The sequence below is a fragment of the Perca fluviatilis genome, chromosome 5, assembly GCF_010015445.1.
Source record: "Perca fluviatilis chromosome 5, GENO_Pfluv_1.0, whole genome shotgun sequence".
In the NCBI taxonomy this organism is placed as follows: domain Eukaryota; kingdom Metazoa; phylum Chordata; class Actinopteri; order Perciformes; family Percidae; genus Perca; species Perca fluviatilis.
This window is the reverse complement of record NC_053116.1, coordinates 4,040,964-4,060,826: the sequence shown is the minus strand read 5'-3', so window position 1 is coordinate 4,060,826 and position 19,863 is coordinate 4,040,964. Positions and strand designations below refer to the sequence as shown.

The 19,863-nt window shown below is 42.5% G+C and overlaps 1 protein-coding gene across 1 annotated transcript in view; it reads right to left on the bottom strand.

Annotated features, from left to right (window-relative positions):
• Positions 1 to 1,113: 1,113 nt before the first annotated feature.
• mfn2 (mitofusin 2) overlaps positions 1,114 to 19,863 on the bottom strand; it is a 29,191-nt gene continuing 10,441 nt past the window's right edge. The window contains exons 9-18 of the mRNA XM_039800188.1: positions 19,769 to 19,836; positions 19,141 to 19,262; positions 17,889 to 18,015; positions 17,554 to 17,658; positions 16,279 to 16,381; positions 12,970 to 13,190; positions 7,847 to 8,002; positions 7,263 to 7,459; positions 7,021 to 7,155; positions 1,114 to 4,356 (exon numbers count right to left, since the gene is read on the bottom strand). Of these exons, the coding sequence (XP_039656122.1) occupies positions 4,287 to 4,356; positions 7,021 to 7,155; positions 7,263 to 7,459; positions 7,847 to 8,002; positions 12,970 to 13,190; positions 16,279 to 16,381; positions 17,554 to 17,658; positions 17,889 to 18,015; positions 19,141 to 19,262; positions 19,769 to 19,836 (1,304 nt within the window). The 3' untranslated portion in view covers positions 1,114 to 4,286. The remainder of the gene's footprint in view (positions 4,357 to 7,020; positions 7,156 to 7,262; positions 7,460 to 7,846; positions 8,003 to 12,969; positions 13,191 to 16,278; positions 16,382 to 17,553; positions 17,659 to 17,888; positions 18,016 to 19,140; positions 19,263 to 19,768; positions 19,837 to 19,863) is intronic.

Here is a 19,863-nt window from a genome sequence, read left to right as displayed (position 1 = left end):
CCGAGCTTTCTTTGTTTCTGCTCTCAGGCGTTGGAACAGCCTCCCGTCCCACATTAAGGCCTGTTCTACAATTGAACATTTGAAATCTCCAACTTTTTTTTACTTGCTTTTAGCTGCCTTTTACAGCTTTTACTTATACTGCTTTTTTTTATTTGTATCTATCGTTGACTTAATTCCCTCCCCTAACTTCCTTATTCTCTACTTGACTTTAGTGTCTTCATGTCAGTTGTTTTCTTTTACATTTTGTATAGTTGTCTTTATGTATTTTTTAATCTATGCAACGTTGTCTATTGAGGCAGATTTCAAACCATCTCGCCTTGGTTTTAAAGCACTTCTGTTGTTTATATGTGCTATATAAATAAAGCAGACTTGACTTGACTGTGTGTGTCAAGGCCTCAGGTTAATGAGGAAATAGATACTTAACACATTTCTCAGTGCACATTCAGAAACCAATTGGTTATGTCTTTGTGTCTGGTGAATTTGTTTAGGAATGAACAGCTTGAACTAAAGATGTCACTTCCATTTCTATGTTTAATTTAATTTTTTATCTTCTTTGGGATGTCTCCAATTACAAATAAACCTTAAGTAACATTTGAGGAAAGGGCCCTGAAAGGTTGTCAGTTGTAGTTTTGAATGGAGACAATGTCATGTTAGTGATGTCATCCTGCCATCTGCTGGCCAAATTCTTACATACACCAAACCTTTCTGGAAATGCTGTGGTAATAAAATGTGCTTGGAAGGACATGCATTTTTCTGACATAGGGCAGGGTGCGTGGATATTTAAGATTTTTGAGAAACGTCCCCCATAGGGAGCTGTAGATGTGGTGGCGGAGGGGGGACGATGACAGCAGGGACAAAATAGGTGAGGCTTAAATATTCTTCAGGAGCCTCAGTGGGACGACGAAACCCGGCACTCAGTAGGTCGGTCTGTGTAGCCTCTGTCCACCATGTTGGTTCAGATAGTAGGCAGGGCTCCTGGTCTCACCTTTTCTCTACTGCCAATATCTCCACATTTTACCTTTGTACACAAACTGTATGAAATGCAATCGGCAGACTGCCTGCCATGGTATTTACTGAGTAATATATACGCAAACTAGTTCACAGACATCAATAGCTGTTTTTGCATGGTGTCACCTTTATTTTTCACATACATACATACATACATATTTGAACATTAGAACAAACTACAACATCCACACTGCATGCTAGGTACTTTCACCTTCCTGAAGCCAAACCACTAACTTTGTGTTGTGTAGAGAGGATTCTGGGGAAAAACTAACTTCATCAAAGAAAAGAAAAAAATCCCAAAAAAAAGCAGCAAACTGATAAAGTGCATATCTTCACGGCAGCCTTCCTGCTCAATTGGCAACACGCAGTGTATGGCTTTCATTGACAGCATGGCCCAATCGACCACAACTTTTACATACTGGACTAATTCAGGCACATCCAGTCTGGTGTGGTTTTGTCTCCTTCAGCAATTTCCCCATTGGTTCCAATTGAAAGGCAAATTAATAAATTACATTATATACATATTTTAGAAACCAAGAGTACAATTTCATTAAAAAAAGGGGAGCTGATGCTAGATTTGGCCCCTCTTACATACGCCATCATATGTAGTTCCTACCTCTTTGTTTTTAAGTGGAACCTTCGGTGACGCTGGCAGAGACCTGGCCACATATGCATTCAGTGCAAGACAAAAACCTTCCTCTGCCCAAATAAAAGTACTGAGTAGTGGTGATACACAGGAGACTGACTGCCAGTGCTACCATCTCACATCAGAATCATGTTAACAGTTGGGTCGGTTTTATTAAATATGTACGGAAGACAATTAGGGCCGCACGAAAGTCGTTCCGACGCCGGAGATCATTTGTGAATGGTGAGAAAAGTCAGGATTCCGAGTTTAATGAGAGAAAGCTGAAAATGAAGTTGCACACCCACGCAGTTTGTTTTTAAGTTCACCTGACATACCAAATCCCCTCTGAACTCCACACGGACGTTTTGAAAATCCAAACATTTTGTGGTTGAGGACATGAAATGTAAAGGTGTCGGAGACCGACCAATGGATTTTATAGGCTCATCATCATCATCATCATCATCATCATCATCATCATCATCATCATCATATCATAATCCGCCAAGTCAGAGCTATCGTTTCACATAAACACATTACAGGAACATTAACATTTGTGATGAGAATTCTTTCATTGTGGTTATTAAATAATGACCAGTGACGAGTATATCTGCTGAGTGGGACATTTTATAGAGTAAATATAAACTCCGCCGCTCTCTGGTGGACAAAGTCTAATGGAGACAGCTCCTTAATTGTCCTCAGACATATCTTTGGCATTTATGTGCTGACATCTGCTATTTAAAGCTGTGGGCATAGATAATAGTATTAGTATAATAAGAATTGGATACAGCGTTGGAGGCGGAGCTCCGTTCATTCCTCTGAGAGTTGCGTGAAGCACCCCGCCTAATTTGAGTGGGTATACGATGACTTAATCATGCTGCTCTTCTACACTTTCCAAATGTTATCGGATCAAATTCTGATAGTAAAACGGGTCAATTCACAAGGGTTGCGACGTTAAAAAAAAAAAAAAAACTATCCGCAGCTTAACCGACCTTTCTCTCGCCATGTATATCGATGGGGAAAAAGTCTTTTTGGGCTCTAAGGGCATCATGCGACGGGCCCAGAGTTGTGAAGGGACCTGCAAATAGGAAAGCTCTCTCTCTGAAATGACCGGCGATTGGCCAAAGTCTCCCATCACAGACTAGATTTTCTAAAGCCTGAGAGAGAGCCAAAGAGGAGGCACACAAGTCCTGGTTTTCTCTCAGAACACTTGAAAAACAAATGCAATCTTTGCCCAACGACGGCCAAAACAAACTGGGTTGGGCAAAGATTCCGGCTTTAATAGATGACACGTGCTGATAACATCTGACATAGGCTCTAGTCTTCAAAGTTGTGGAATACAAAGTGAATGAAACAAATTTCTTCGACAAATGAATGTATCCTATTAAGTATTGTGTGTATACCCAACGCCCGATACATCTCATTCCTCTGTGCCATGTAGTTCCATTGTTCACACTGTCCCATGATCCACACAGTCCCCCAACAAATGCACTATTTTCTCTTTACCCTTAAAAGTTAGGATAAAGGAATTTTACATTTTTCTCCTTTGTTGTTTAAAATTCTAAAATGTATTCAATGACTTCACAGCCCAAGCAACTTCAGTATCCTTGTAAAACAAAGATGTAGGTTTACCCTCTAAAGGAACAGTAAAGCAAATGCACTACATACGAATGTAGACGTCAGGCTATTTTACATATAGGGCCAAGGGGTTTATATGTAGTTTAAATAATCAGCCATCTCCACTCTGAGACCATCAACAGCTGTTGACACTTCTACTCAGTGCTCACAGGACCAAGCTTTGAGAGGGAGGAGTGGTCCTCCTTCTCGTCACTTTGATTGACAAAAAAGGAGCGCAGGTCAACACGACAGTTGTTTCTCAGTGGCAACCTCCAACCACAACCAAGATCATTTCCAACAGCTTTGTCCTCTGAACAGGGCTACATTTTCCCAAAAACAACAACAACAACAACAGCTGGAGTTATAACTGATGTTGCAGTATCCTTCTAACAGAAGCCCCTTCCTTCTATTCCCTCATGTAGACTGCCTTTTTTACGTCAGCATGGCGTTGTCCGCTGTTCCTAATGTATTTACAAAATCAAAACCTACACACGTTCAATGTGGCGAGAGTTAACTAGAATCGGATGTAAAAAGGCCAGTGTGGAGTTTGTGACAGTGCCAACGATGTCCAGTGCTGAGACGCGTCAGACATCTGGTGACATATCACCACGACTGGACTTCAAAGTGCTCAATGATAAGAACAAGCATCAGGAAATACACTGAGGGCATGGTAGGGGGTTGGTTAAACCTTTTTTTTTTTTTTTTTTTCTTCCATTTAATATTTTATGTTGTGGCTTCTATCTAATAGCTGACTCACTTTTTAGTTTTGTGTGACAGGTCACCAGCTGAGCACAGGACACCCAACCGGAGCTCAGGTCCACGTATGGCCGTCTCAGCCACCAGGTAACTCTTCCTCTCACATCAAACCATCCCTTCTCTTTTCTCGTCTTCTCTTCACAACATTTTGGAGTATTTCCTCTCATTAACTTCTAAATACAGAAGTGTGTCATCTACAGGGGGTGGGGGGGGGAGGGGTTCGGCAGGTGTTCCAGATGTTCCTCTGGTATTTCTCAGTCTCTCAGCCAATCCTCTGAGTGCTCTACTTGCTGTGGTGGAGGTACTGCTGGGTGAACATGTTGAGCTCACTGTCCAGCCAGCCCGCCTTGTTCCTAACAACACACACACACACACACATATTAGTCTCTACATTTATGTAAAGAGGGGTCTGAACAGGGCTAGAAATACAAGTACAATAGCCGTGCCGTGTAATTGGCTCTACACATTTAAATGAGTGATCACAGAGAGAGTTAGAAGAAACAGAAAGTTGGCTTCTGAACCGAACTGTGCCTAAAGAGTCTGGTATACTCGAGCGTGACACCGTGCGCGTGCCTCCGTAGATGGAGCGCTCACAGAGACGTTTACGCTCAACGCATTGTTTGTTGCAGTATTCTCCGAAACACCAGAGGGCGTACAGAAAAGATAATGCGTGAAAGAGCAAGAAGTAGTAGAGAAGAAGAGACCGGACATTAAGGAAAGCAGGCTGCCTGGCAACAGTAGTAAACCTCGTCCATGATAAACACCGACCTACCGCCAAACATTACATTTATCAACGTGACATTGTGACTTCGCGTAAACATATACGCCCACTTTCTTAAGCCAAGTGGCGCGTTATCTGTACGCATTTTGAGTACCGTATATCCACGTGCATGTCTACGCTCTCTACAGCTACGGTTGGGTTTAGGAAACGTGACATGCGGGTCGGGTTTAGGAAAAGAAGAACGGGGTCGGGTTTAGGAAAAGAAGAACAGGGTCGGGTTTAGGAAAAGAAGAACAGGGTCGGGTTTAGGAAAAGAAGAACAGGGTCGGGTTTAGGAAAAGAAGAACAGGGTCGGGTTTAGGAAAAGAAGAACAGGGTCGTAGAAAAAAAAAAAAAAAAAAAAAAAAAAAAAAAAAAAAAAAAAAAAAGAAGGAAAAGAAAAAGAAAGGGAGAAAAAAAAAAGAAGAGGGAAGAAAAAAAAGAAAAGAGGGAAGAAAAAAAAAAAAAAAAAAGGGAGGGGAAAAAGAAAAAAGGGGGAAAGAAAAGGAAAAGGGGGGGGTAAGAAAAAAAAAAAAAGGGGGGGGAAGAAAAAAAAAAGAAGGGAGGGGTGAAAAAAAAAAAAAAGGGGGGGTGGGAAAAAAAAAAAAAGGAGGGGGGGGGTGAAAAAAAAAAAGAGGGGGGGGTGAAAAAAAGAAAAAGGGGGGGGGTGGGAAAAGAAGAAAAGGGGGGGGGAAGAGAAGCAGGAAGAGAGGAGAAGCGAACGGTTGAGTTTAGGAAACGGGACACGTGGAAGACGAAGGAAACGGGACACGCGGGATACGATCCCCGGTCTCCTGGGTGAAAGTCCTGTGTTGTTTGACCCATCCACCACCCCGACCAACCTCCCTATGGGGATTTTCGCCCTTTCGTACTACTCTCTATCACAAGGTAATGTTAGTCAATGGAGGCCAAACAGCGTTGATAAACACGCTAAAAAGCGAGCATGCATCTTGATAACAAAACGAATTGGCGTTTCACACATACGCCACTTCTTGAGATCAGTCTGACATTTATTTACTCTAATCATTAACGTGACTGCTGTTTATCTCCAAATCTAAATGACTGTCTGCCCCGCCGACCGTGTTGAACTGAAAGCCCACGTAGCTACAAAAATTCAGAGGTGCACGAACACACGCCGCGACAGCTTGCGGAGCCTTCGCCACAGCCGTGGTGACGTCATTTTATGGCGCTCGCAACAATTCCGCAGCTACCATCTGCAAGTTGATGACGAGACTCTTCTTGTATATTTTACATATTTCCATTGTAGCACTGCAACTCACCGAGCATTTATCACACAATCTGGAATGGCTCAAAACCTGACTGAGACCGATTGGATGAGCTCAGACATTGTGACATACTGTAGACATAGACCTGTGAGATCACAGTTATCACTAATATGAATCAACCTTGTGGTTACCACAAAGAGCCCTCCACATGAGATTTATATTAGGGGTTTGCAAAAAAAAAAAATCGATTCACATTCGTATCGCAATTCAAGCTCTACCGATTCAAAAATCGATTCATAGCATTCCATAGATAGATAGATAGATAGACCAAAAGTTTGGACACACCTTCTCATTCAATGCGTTTTCATGACATATTTACATTGTAGATTCTCACTGAAGGCATAAAAACTATGAATGAACACATATGGAATTATGTACTTAACAAAAAAGTGTGAAATAACTGAAAACATGTCTTATATTTTAGATTCCTCAAAGTAGCCAACCTTTGCTTTTTCGATAGCGCTGCAAACCCTTGGTGTTCTCTCAATGAGCTTCATGTGGTAGTCACCTGAAATGGTTTTCACTTCACAGCTGTGCCTTGTCAGGTTAATTAGTGGAATTTTTTCCCTTATTAATGGTGTTGGGACCATCAGTTGTGTTGTGCAGAAGTCAGGTTGATACACAGCCGACAGCCCTATTGGACAACTGTTAGAATTCATATTATGGCAAGAACCAATCAGCTAAGTAAGAGAAACGAGTTGCCATCATTACTTTAACAAATGAAGGTCAGTCCGGAAAATTGCATCATTGAATCGAAAATCAATTTTGAATCGAATCTTGAGCCTAAAAATCAATATCGAATCGTGACATTTTCTGAATCGTGCACCCCTAATATATACAATGGTGCACTGCACATCACAGACCGTTAGGAAGCCTGGAGAATTAAAACCTTGTTGTTGAATGTGATTCCTGATTAGCCCCACCAATCTGTCTGGCTGCGTATGTGTTGCCTGAGTGTGTCACGTGCTTACCGCAGCAGCTTGGCCTTACTCTGAAGGCTATCCAGCAGCTCCATCTTGCTGTTCATGTCGGTGATCTCGTCTTCCAGGTTCTGACGGGTGACGTCTACCTGCTGGCAGAGCTGAGCAAACACACCTGCCAACTCCCTGGGCACAAACAGCAGGGACACAAGCAGGGTTAGAAAACACCAGATTCCTTCAAATCACTGACAACGCGGCGCATAGTAACGCCTGTGTGCTGTTAACATGCTCACTGCTGGACTTGGTGGCTGCAGTTGGATCCAGTGTAGCTGACGATGAGCTGCAGCTTCTCGCTGGCGTAGTCCACAAACTGTCTCTTGAAGGCTCTCTCCTTGGCCTTGGTGGTCCAGGTGAGCCGCTCGTAGATGTAGAGGAGTCCGTACAGACCCACTGACAGGGCGATCAGACGCCAGCCCACTGCCTTCCAGATCTGCACACACCATCACAGCTTTTGGTCTGGCTCAACCCTCCTCCCTTTCATATCTAAGCACAATCTGACTGCAAATATTTCAGCTGCTGTGACATGGGTCCAGCTCCGTCAACATTACTGTCGGATGATGGTCGCACAAAAAGCTATTTGACTTTAAATCAACCAAGCATGAAGAGATCAGTTAATTTTAATGTATCTGGTCTGGAGTCCTCATAATAAATGGCATAAGATGTGCATTATGTAATGAGCAATGTGCAAACGTGCATCATAAAAGGAAAAACACCCCTTAGTCCACATCTCACTTTGTCCTCTTTACCCAGGCCTTTATTCCTCATCAGTTTCTGTGTGTGTGTGTGTGTGTGTGTGTGTGTGTGTGTGTGTCCTCACCACGCCGCCAACCACAAGGACACCCATGGAGGTACGAGATGTAAGGGAAGCCAGCCCAGTCACCATGGAGACCATGAGCTCCTCCTGGGTGACGGAGCTCTGGGGGAACGGAGGCATGCTGCTGCTGACAGGAGTCAGAGCCAGGGGCCTGGGCACCTACAGGGGGAACACACACACACACACACACATTCAGGGAGGGAGGGATGTTCTGGGCCCATACACATACCCAGGTCCTGCTGTTGATGTTACCCTTCATGTGGCAGGGAAACTAAGAAATCTTCATCATGAAAAATAACTTCTCAAGTAATTTATCCCTTCATTACACCATTTTTAAATAAGCACAAATTCAATCAAACTATTCTATGAAGAAAAGAATTAAACTTTAATATATCCTTTTCTCACATTAAAAATAACTTCTTCAAAAGCCCTTTTAGCTGCTTTACAACTAATGTTACTTCATGACAATACGTAATAATAAGTTAGTGCTGAGGCTGCGTATATGGGCTGGAATATGTGCCACCAGAAACTGAATTTGAATCATTTATATTTGAATTTTAATTGCTAAACTTGAATAATTGCATTGAAAAACTGAATTTGAATCATATAATTTGAAATTGTATTGTTTAATTTGAATCATTGCACAGAAAAACTGAATCTGAATAGTATAATTTGAAGTTGAATTTATTCGTTTAGAACTGAAGTCCAATAAAATTTGATCCTCACTGAAAATGCAACTCTATATATCTTCACATTCAGTTCTCACAATTCAGATTCAGTTCTCACAATTCAGATTCAAATTACTGTGACAGACATCCGGGTAGTTGGAGGATGAAGGAAGAGCAATCAAACGCAGATCGATAGGTAGAGTTCAGTGGCGCAGGATTAGCACTAAAGATGCCAGACAGTAGTGCTGTTAATGGATGTTCGAACGAAAGAATTAAAAAAACAAACAGCAAGGGATAACAGTTCACAGGTGAGAATGTGTTTTAGGATATATATGCCGCCTTGGACCTGCAATCTGAGCCAAAACCGACACCACGCAGCTGGAGGCCGAGGCCGTACTGCTGGGCCCGCTGGAGGGAAGGGAAGCCCGGGAGAACTAGAACCAGGACTCAGCGGAGCGGACTGTCACAGCCTGCTGAAGTTTAAATCACAGGTTTCCTAAAGGGAGTCTGGTGGGACTCCGACTGTGGACGACGAAACATGATTTTAAGTCTTGTTAAATAAATAACTACATGCGAAATAAATGAATAAATAGTGGAGGGGTGAGCCTGGACATTTCAGTCCGTCTAAACCTCACTTTGAAGCAGAACCTCTTAGTTCAGAAGGGTGAAGTTTCTGTTTGGACTCAGATCTGTGAACTGATTATAATAAATATTCCTAGTCTTTGTTTTGTTTGTTACTACACATGATGATAAAGCTACACTTTTAAATCACAAACAAAACTAACTTTAATATTTATATAAACACTAAGGAAGGAGACAAATGATCAGATATTAGAGTTGATTAAAAATAGACTTAAATAATAATTTACTATTTTGCGTTTTAATGTGGAAACATCTTGTATAAACTCAGGGGACTGGCTCTTACATCACATTGTATTGCAGGCTTGCTGATGTACAAAGTAAACCAATACAATTAAAATGTTAAAATTAATTAACATGTATTTTCAAATATGGATAGTCACACCATTTTGCATGCAGTAGGCTAGGCTAAGGTAAGTAGCGATAGTTCATTTTAAGTTTACTTAAGTGGAAGAATGTGACTAATAAACCTAGGCCTACTAACACCAGGCATTACATTTTGAACATTGTGAACAGGTAGATTATATTTTACGACAAGCACTTCTTCCTCGTTTCATGGTGGGTACTGTGCTCCAAAACGTAGGTGCTGATTGGCCGAAGAGGAGCCCTGTGTATCTGCGCCACTGAACTCTACCTATCGATCTGCGCTCGATTGCTCTTCCTTCATCCTCCAACTACGGATGTCTGTCACAGTAATTTGAACTCCTAAAAAACATGGAAACTCCATAATGATAACTGGCTCTTTAACTAGAAAAAGACTAGGAGGCAGTTCACTGAGGAATGATGGTTAAAGTCTGTGATTATGGAAAAATTATTGTAGTATGCAGCATCCTGATTGGTGGAAAATGCTTGCAGAAAGAAAGGCTGTTGTCAGGTAAACATGTCACTGTCAAAGAGGCTGAAGCGAAAAGTTGACGTGGAAAAGCCCAGCTTTAATGATGAATGCACTGATAAGCAGGCTATGCACTCGTCATGTATGCCTCATTTGCAATGAAACGATGTTGTTGCAAAATAATACAACCATCATCATCATCATCATCACTCGAACATAACGATCGCGTCATTCACGTGCATATTAAGTAGCTCCAGATTGTCCGCTCTAGCGGAGAGTTTGTTTGTTCAGCCAACAGTGAAGTTTACCCTGCTATGACACGAACTTCCACGATGACCTTCGAAGTCACTGTTCCATTATCTTTAATGTGACTATTATTGCCACTGTTCATCACACCCCCGACCGGCGCGTCAAACACCGCCTACCAAGAGTCTGGGTCTGCCGAGGTTTCTTCCTAAAAAGGGAGTTTTTCCTTGCCACTGTCGCAATAGCCACTGCTAATGCTTGCTCTTGAGGGAATTACTGTAATTGTTGGGGTTTTGGCATTTATAGAGTGTGGTCTAGACCTACTCTATCTGTAAAGTGTCTCGAGATAACTCGGTTATGATTTGATACTATAAATAAAATTGAATTGTTTACAAGAATTTGTCAAAAATTCCCGGCAACCTAAGATAAACAGTTAAATTAAAAAGCTTTAGTTTTAGTTTGTAAAAATTTGCTATTTGCAGAGTAGAGCTGTGTTTGCGTAAAACATGAAATATCGCTTTCTACATGTTTATGTCGGTCTACACAGGTGAGTGCATTGATAAGTATTGACTTTCTACTCACGAAGGTTTAATTGTAGCCTATTTAGAGAAAAGAGACCAGCATGAGTTCATCTGCCCCAGCGGCCGTTGGTAACTCTGTATCGTTCCCAGTCAGGTGCTGTGCGTTTTAACCTTTAACGCACACACATCTCGGCTCAGCAGTGCGTGTGGAGCTCGGGCATCGCTGTACAGAATCCCGGCATGTGAATAGAGATGTAAATACAGGGGGCTGGGTTTTTGCTCTAAATGCTTGAAATGATAAATAAGAGAACACATTTTTTCCTCTTTACATTTTGTGAATTCATGATTATTCTGCGGGCCAGACTAAAAGGGGGGGGGGTGTCAATCACTGCTCATGCACACGCATTCATTCTCCCTTGTGGAGGGAGGGGCTTCGGAGACCGTTTGGGGCTTTAGCAGAAAGAGGGGGAGGGACTGAGAAGTTGTCGATGTTCAAATTTTTTTGGCTAAGTCCTGGACCTTCCCAATCCTACCTACGGCACCTTTAAGATTAAGCAATATCAGAAATGGCAAAAGTGTAGATCTAGTTGTACAAGAAACACCTCGAGTGTGCTCCTTCATCATCAAGGTAGCGAGAGAAGAAGCATGCAGAGAACTGGAGCGTAAACGCACACACCTGGCTGACGCAGCAGTGAGTGGAATGGAGACGCAGGAGCTGGGAGTTTTGATTGGAGGTTATCATTACTGGGAAATTGTGTCTGGAAAACTAAAGCGCCTCTCTGAATCACTGGTTGCGCCGGACACTAAGTTTCTACGGCTCATCCGAGGAAGTGTATCCAGTGTGGTATTGTGAGAGGTTTAGATTTCCAAACCTGCTTAGTGGCTTGACATTTAACGCTGAGGTATGGATTTGATTAGCTGAGGTATTTTTGCTGACGGTAATGTTATTAGTGTTAAAAGTTAGCAGCACGGAGTCTGAGTGAGACCGAGAGCTCGCTTTGCCCGTCAGCTCTGAGATGAGGTTATCTTCTGTCTGTTTAGAAGCTCAAAGCAACTTAATACCATATAGCGTCTGGCTTTTGTTTGATATCTAGTGTCGGCAAAATTCCCTTTTTAATGAGTTTCATTTTAGCAAAATAATCCGAGTGAATGTAAGTTGGTGTTCGACCTTTTCTGTTTGGGGCTCCCAGACCCTAGTCGGTAAGTACAGGGAGACGTTTCCACCCCTCACTTTACCGATACTGCATAAACAACAGATGAAGCCACCGCGTCTTGAGGAGCTCGTTGCTTATTGTTGACTGTAGGCTCACTTTACGTCTTTGCCAACTCGTTTTCGTCTCCCTTTTCTCACACTGCATTCACTCGTCTGCTACGTTACTCTCGCTCTAACTTACACTGCTCTCGTAACACTGGGCTTTTATTGTGAAGGGTAAAAATGCCTTTTTATTGAGTTTCCTCTTAGCGAAATGCTCTGAGTGAATTTAAGCTGGACTTTTACCGTGAAGGGTCGACACGGAAGAGTCAGAGTTATGGCAGCGCCTTTTTTTCTCAACATTTTTTCCTCAACCTTTATTGTTCGGTCGTTTAGTTTAATTCACAGTTTATTAATATTCAATATCCAATGTTGTCCAAACTGCTCCAAATTCCAAACCCATCTGTATGATGCTTCATATACAGACCACAGGGAGACAAACTGCTTTAAATATGTGGTCAGACAGAGAATACACACTGGGAGAGTGGAAAAACATGAGCGAGCGCTTTGTCAAAGCTAAAAAACGGAAAGTGTTTTTAACAGTGTTAGAGGTAGACAGTCATTTCGACCCCCCACCAATGCAGCCTAAGCGCACTACCCCCATTCAAAATGGGCAGACCTGCGTATTCGCTGCACCGTCTGACAGACTGCAGGCAGTGTGAATGCAGGCTAAAAATCCCCCACTCTGCAGTTCTGGGAGGAAAATGGAATGCTGGCTGTTCTAGTTTTAAAAGCGACAAACAGCGGCGCCTCACCTGGTTGAGCGTTTACAGAGGCTCAATCCTTGCTGCAGCGGCCGCGGCTATGATTCCAACCTGCGGCCCTTTGCTGCGTGTAAAGTGCCCAAAAAATTATCTTTAAGATAATAAATAAGGAGACGAACAGCATCAATGTGGCGGCCAAGGGCCACCACAGAAGCACAGGAGCTGACCGAGGAAAAGACACTGATGTGATCTTGAAGGTTTTACCTGGTCGTTGTAGCCAATGAGGGCCCGCCGGGTGTTCTTAGGGCCCAGGAAGCGGTTGACCAGCATGGTCCAGCCCAGAGAGAAGTGGAAGCTGATGTCCTCCTGAAAGTCACTGCACAGCTTGTCACAGGCCAGGTCATAACTGAGGCTGAAGCACTGACGGGGAACCAGCTTGTCTACCTGCTCTCTGACCAGGTTGGGAAGCAGAGGCTTCAGACCCTCTACACACACACACACACACACACACACACACACACACACACACACACACACACACACACACACACACACACACACACACACACACACACACACACACACACACACACACACACACACACACACACACACACACACACACACACGAATCAAGAGGATATATTCAGTCATAATTAGGCACAGAAGTCAGTGACAAACTGTGTCGCTACATACATGTTGCCACTAAAGGATGCAGCAGTGGAGTAAGGTCTGGCTACACCACACATACATTCTGGGATAGGAGGGAAAAAAAACTCTCTGGGTTGTTTGCATTTCTTTAAACCAATCACAATAGTCTTGGGCGGCGCTAAGCAACGGACGCAGGGAAGGTCGCTCTGCTAAATAGTCTCAGGAAGAAATTGTTTTGGTGGAACATTTACACCCCGCAAAAGAAAACGCCACATACAATATTACATGAAGTTAACTTCTGACAGAATACGTAACGTGAGCCATTTAAATTAGCTGGGTACATGGTTAAACCTCATTGGCTCTTACCAGTGTATCGCCGTGTGTACTTTGTCCACAGCAATCCCACCAATCGGTCCCAAAAAATGCCAAGTTAAGGCTGTTACACACCAGGGTTGTGACGAATAAGCAGCGCAAAAATGTGAAATAATCAGCTGCGAATATTTCACATCAAAATTATTCACACCGGCCGGGATGCAAATTTGCGACAGTTTTCAATAAAAGTTTTGGATATTTTCGCGCCAGCTCATCTACCATGTCGGTGGGACAGTTTGAGAACCTTCTGGGAACGCTGCTGAAGAGAGAGAGAGTGACGGGAAATGCTGCTGAAGAGAGAGAGAGCATGACAGGAGATGCTGCTGAAGAGAGAGAGAGAGAGAGAGCGTGACAGGAGATGCTGCTGAAGAGAGAGAGAGACTGACAGGAGATGCTGCTGAAGAGAGAGAGAGAGAGAGAGTGACAGGAGATGCTGCTGAAGAGAGAGAGAGTGACGGGAGATGCTGCTGAAGAGAGAGGGAGTGACGGGAGATGTTGCTGAAGAGAGAGAGAGTGACGGGAGATGCTGCTGAAGAGAGAGAGAGTGAAAGGCGAGATGCTGCTGAGAGAAGAGAGAGAGAGAGAGAGAGACACAGGAGATGCTGCGAAGAGAGAGGGAGTGACGGGAGATGCTGCTGGAGAGAGAGAGAGTGACGGGAGATGCTGCTGAAGAGAGAGAGAGAGAGTGACGGGAGATGCTGCTGAAGAGAGAGAGAGAGTGACGGGAGATGCTGCTGGAGAGAGAGAGAGAGAGAGTGACAGGAGATGCTGCTGAGAGGGGAGGGTGTGGAGATGCTGCTGGAGAGAGAGAGAGAGAGAGAGAGAGAGAGAGAGAGAGAGAGAGAGAGAGAGAGAGAGAGAGAGAGAGAGTTTTTTGTCCAACAGTCAGAAGGTTTTACAACAGAGCCTGTCTGTCTGAAAAAGACCAGCGTTATGGTATTTCAGAGGAGAGCCAGGTCTCGGGGAAATAGACAGAGTTACAATTTCACTCTGGGCAACACCAGACTAGAACAAAAGGGTTCATATAATTACTTAGGGATTGAAATTAGTGCATCAGGGAGTTTCAACCTGGCCATAAACACACTATGTAATCAAGCTCGGAGAGCTTTGTATGCAATCAAATGCAAATTTGGAAAAACAAATATCCCTGCAAGAATTTCGCTAAAAATCTACAATTTTCTGATAACACCAATAATGCTTTACGGAAGCAAAGTTTGGGGCCCGATTTCGAAACCAGAATTTAAAAACTGGGATAAAACTCCACTGAAAAATTACAATTGGAATTCCGTAAAATGATTCTGAAAGTTCCACCAAACACCCCAAACAATGCATGCAGAGCAGAACTCGGTATATTCCCTCTGAAAATTCAAATCCAAAAAAGGTCAATTCAATTTTGGCAGCATTTAAATCAAGCGGATAAAAATTCCATTGCATACAAAGCTCTCCTGAGCAACCAGCAGTGTTCAGATGTCCACCCCCTCGACCAGCTGGCTCACAGGTACACTGAGCTAAACATGGTCAGTAATAGACAGACAGGTACACTGAGCCTCAGAGCTGCCACAGACACAATCTTCAATAAAAGACGAGTATACAGAACAATGGCAAAATGAAAATAAGATACAACAAAAACTCCTTTGTTACCAATCCCTGAACAGAGATATCCAACTGGCCGAATATCTCAAAACTAAAAATCCAAAAGAAATACGAATTAAAAAAAAAAATACAGAGTCCGTGACCATGAGCTGGAAATTGAAAGAGGTCGACAATTAACAAAGTGTGGAGACCACGAGAGGAACGAGTCTGTACACACTGCCACCAGGATATTGAAACAGAATTACATTTCCTATGTACATGTCCCAAATATGAAGGCTTAAGAACCAAATATTTCCACAAATATGAAAAACATATACCAGGCTTCAGTACCTACACTGAGGACAAAAAGCTTCCTTTTCTATTAGGGGAAGATAAAAGCACAGCATGGCTAGCAGCTAAATAGGTCTTCTCCTGCCATAATACAAAGCAAAATTCAAAGAAAATTGTATTAATCATTTTAATTTGTCTATTGTTTTTCTATTTATATATATATATATATATATATATATATATATGTGTTATTGTTTCAACGTGCCCTTTGAGGGACATGCACTGAATTTGTTTATTATCTGCATTTACATCATAATTATCCTGTTTACTTGTATTATTGTATCAGATGTAGTTACTCCTTGTTGTTGGTTATATGTATGTTTGTTCTTATGCTTTGGCAACACAGATGTATTTTTTTGAGAGAGAGAGAGAGAGAGAGAGAGAGAGAGAGAGAGAGAGAGAGAGAGAGAGAGAGAGAGAGAGAGAGAGAGAGACGGGAGATGCGGCACCAGCGAACAAAAGAGAGCGATCAAAGCAGAGTGGTAACGTTTAGATATCAAGTGAATGTAATGATACAGTAGGTAGAGTCTGCAGTATCGTGCAGCCTGTGCAGTGTAGAGGGATGTTTGTGGTCAGTGTTAGACAGGTGAATGGAGTAGTCTCCGGTGTAAACAGGAGGTGAGTTACCGATCATGTCTGTGTGCGTGGCCTGCAGGGAACTGGTGATGGAGGTGGAGCACCTCTCGGACATGTTCTTGCCCAGACCCTCCTCTATGTGCCGGTGGAGCTCCTAGAACAGAAAGGAAAAACACACGCTGCCGTTTGGTTTCCTCACATGTACACCCAAACTACTGATGCCTGACCACTGAGCCAGACTAACTGACACTGGGGGGAATACATTGCAAGCACAAGGATTTAATAAGCAAACTACTAAATACATATTGTTTTAAAGTGGAAGTAGTGTTTTATTTTTGTAAGAAAAGCTACCTCCTTTTAAGCGCGTCTGTATGTTTGTTGTCTGTCAGCAGATTACTGGCCAGATTTTTTTATCAAACTTGGGGAAAGGGTGTAGCACGGACAGAGAAGAAAAAAAAACAAAAAAAAAAAAAACATTCATTTCGGAGCAGATCCGATTCACAGCGCAAATGCACAACTAAACTTACACTACACTTCTGTTAACACTGCGAGACAGACATTTTTGTTCCATTTTAAAGTTTTGGGTTTTTAAAGGGGAAGGCTAAGTAATAAAGTAATAACGTTAAGTGCACTTTTGGAGAGCAGGCATATGGAGAACAGAGACGGGGGTGGGGCATCACATCCCATGAAAAGAGACTCCATCACTTAGAGAAACAGCTTAGAGCTTAGAGAAACAGGAATGTTAGATATGGGTTTAATAACCGCTACTTTAAAAAGGACTGTGGCACATAGCCTGTTACTAAAGACATATTGATCATATCTAGTAAAGAAGTGCTAACTAACCCCCCCCCATTTCCACGGGATGCGTCTGCGCTGTGTTGCGGAGGCGCCATGGCCCCAGCGAGCAATCGCGGCGATTCAAGTCAAAGGTCGATATTCCACCAGGCGTGTCGTGTCCGAGAAGCGTGGGTGAAGCGCTCCTCTGCTCCGCTAAAGATACTAAATGGACTGTGTGGAACAGACATGGCCTAAGGGACAGAGAAGAGGTTTGGCCTCCAGCTACACATGGATGTCTGCGCAAAGGTCCATACGGACATAGGAAAATGACTAAATGTATGCCATGTGGACTCTACAGTTAATGGCCAATTGGCTCATGCGACACCCAGACATGGCATCTGTCTACAAGACTTTCCAAAAAGTACAGTATGGCTGTATACACACTCGTGAAATCAAAAAAGGTATAGATAGAAGGCTTGGGCTCCATTTCAGCCTGCCCTGTGAAGCTCACATTAAGGACAAAGAAGTGAATATCTGCGTTAAACTCACATTCTTGTAGACCTTGAGTACCACTGGTGATGGGTGGAAGTCCATGTGGAAGTCATCCACCAGCACATGGAGCTTCCTGATCTCCTCTGACATGGCATTAGACACCTGAACATGAGCAGACAGCAAGGGGTGAAAACTTGCCCTCTGGGAGAACCAACTGAACCAGGATAATCGGCACTTACAACTTGAAAAGTTTCTTCTTTTACTAGACTTGACTTGTATTTTAACGGAGGGAATAATTAGATTCCACAAGTCCATCACTGCACAAACCATCACGGAGATTCAGGAAGAAAATAAAGCCCAGCTGGGTTGTAATGATGTCATGTTGGGTTCACCTGTCTCTCCACCTCCTCAGTGATCTTCTTGATCTTGGCCTTACAGTCCATGGTCAACAAGTCCAACTGCTTGTCTATGAATTCCAATCGGTCCTGGCGGTCGTCTTTTGTCTCAAGGCAGTAGACCCTACACACGCACACGATAAAGTGTGATTTATACTTCTGCGTAAAATCTACAACTTTGTATGTACTTTGAGAGCAACAAAAAACCTGAGTCACATTCCCTGTATGTGTTTATACTGAATTGGCCTTTAAGCGGATTCTGATAAAATCTGAAATAGAAGTTCTTTTTAAAATTTTGTATCTTGGCAGATACCCCCGTTTAATTGATTTTCAATTTGACTTAAAGGCATCAGACAAACAGTGTTGATTTAATAAGATAACTAATATTTTCTGATACTTTAATTTATAAGCCTGTTTTATATTATTATGAGTTAGCATTACATTAATACGTTACACATTAGCACCAGAAAGTTAGCAAACATATCAAATAACCTTTTATTAAATTATTATACACAAATAAATACAATTAAACTACATTGTTGCTAGGTGTTAATGTATAACCAAACAGGGCTGGGCAATATATTTATAATTATATCGATATTGTGATATGAGACTAGATATCGTCTTAGATTTTATGGCAATATGGTTATGTCTCCTGGTTTTACAGGCTGCATTACAGTAAAGTGACATCATTTTCTTAACTTCCAGACTGTTTTTAGCTGTTCCATAATGTGCCTTTACCCACTTAGTCATTATATTCCCATTACTGATGATTATTTATCTAAAATCTCATTGTAAAAATATTTTGCATTTGTATTTGAAAGCACCGACACTCAACCCGACAATATCGTGGAAATATCAACATGGAGGTATTTGGTCAAGAATATGGGGATATTTGATTTTCTCCACATCGCCCAGCTCTATAACCAAATAACCACATAAAATCAATATAACAAATAAACCATTAAGAATGCAAACTTTTCATGCATGAAACACACTGTATTACACTAAGCTTTAATTTTTAACTAAATAGTTACTGTGGGCTAATAGAACTATTTTCAGTTTGCGTGAGTAGAAGCACAGCGCAGCTTCTTCGGTGGTATTTTAAGAGGGTAGACTGCTCCATCTCCTTCTCCTGGTAATCCTTCAAGTGGCACAATCCGCCCAGCATACCTGTGTTTCCAGTCTTTGGTTCACATACAGTCTCACTCTGTACACTTGTACCATCTGCTTTTAATACCGGACTCACCTCTGCTCTTGTGCAGCAATGTGTACTGAATCCATGATGCGGCGCAGGGCTTCAGAGATCTGTTTGGCCCTCACGGTGTGCTGCTCAAATTTGGTCTTCACCGCTGACTGCGAGATACACTCCTACACACAGCAGCAGACAGGCCAACAATCCAATCAACTCAAGAACAAAGGATGGGCTGCATGACTCACTGGATACTACTCCAGTCCAATCTCAAATTAACTTTTGGTATCTGGATTAGTTACTTTACACAATGAATAATGTACAACAGTGACTCAGTCAGAAAGTGTCATCAAATAAAAGTAGGGCTTAATTTATACTAGTCAACAGTGGAGCACTTAGGGAGAATGTGCTTGTTTGCCATCTTAGCCAAGTCATCTCTGTGTGTCTAGTACAGAAAAAGGCCCATGAAGGTATTTAGCCTAGCTTAGCACAAATACTGGAAGCAGGGGGGAACTGCTAGCCTCCTTCCATCAATGCTGGAGTGTTAGGGAAGTCACAGTGATAAATAAAATCAATAGCCAATAAAACTATGGAAGTAAGCATTGCCTATAAACGTATCCGGGTATTGAAACTCGTGACCCATTAAAACCGTACTGCCTAGTTCTTACGGGTATGAGCATCTTACCTCGAACCGCCTCTCAAAGTTCTGAAACTCAAACATTCTGGCTTGAAATCCCTCTGCAAGAGCTCCACCTGAAACAGGACAACAAGATGTAATAC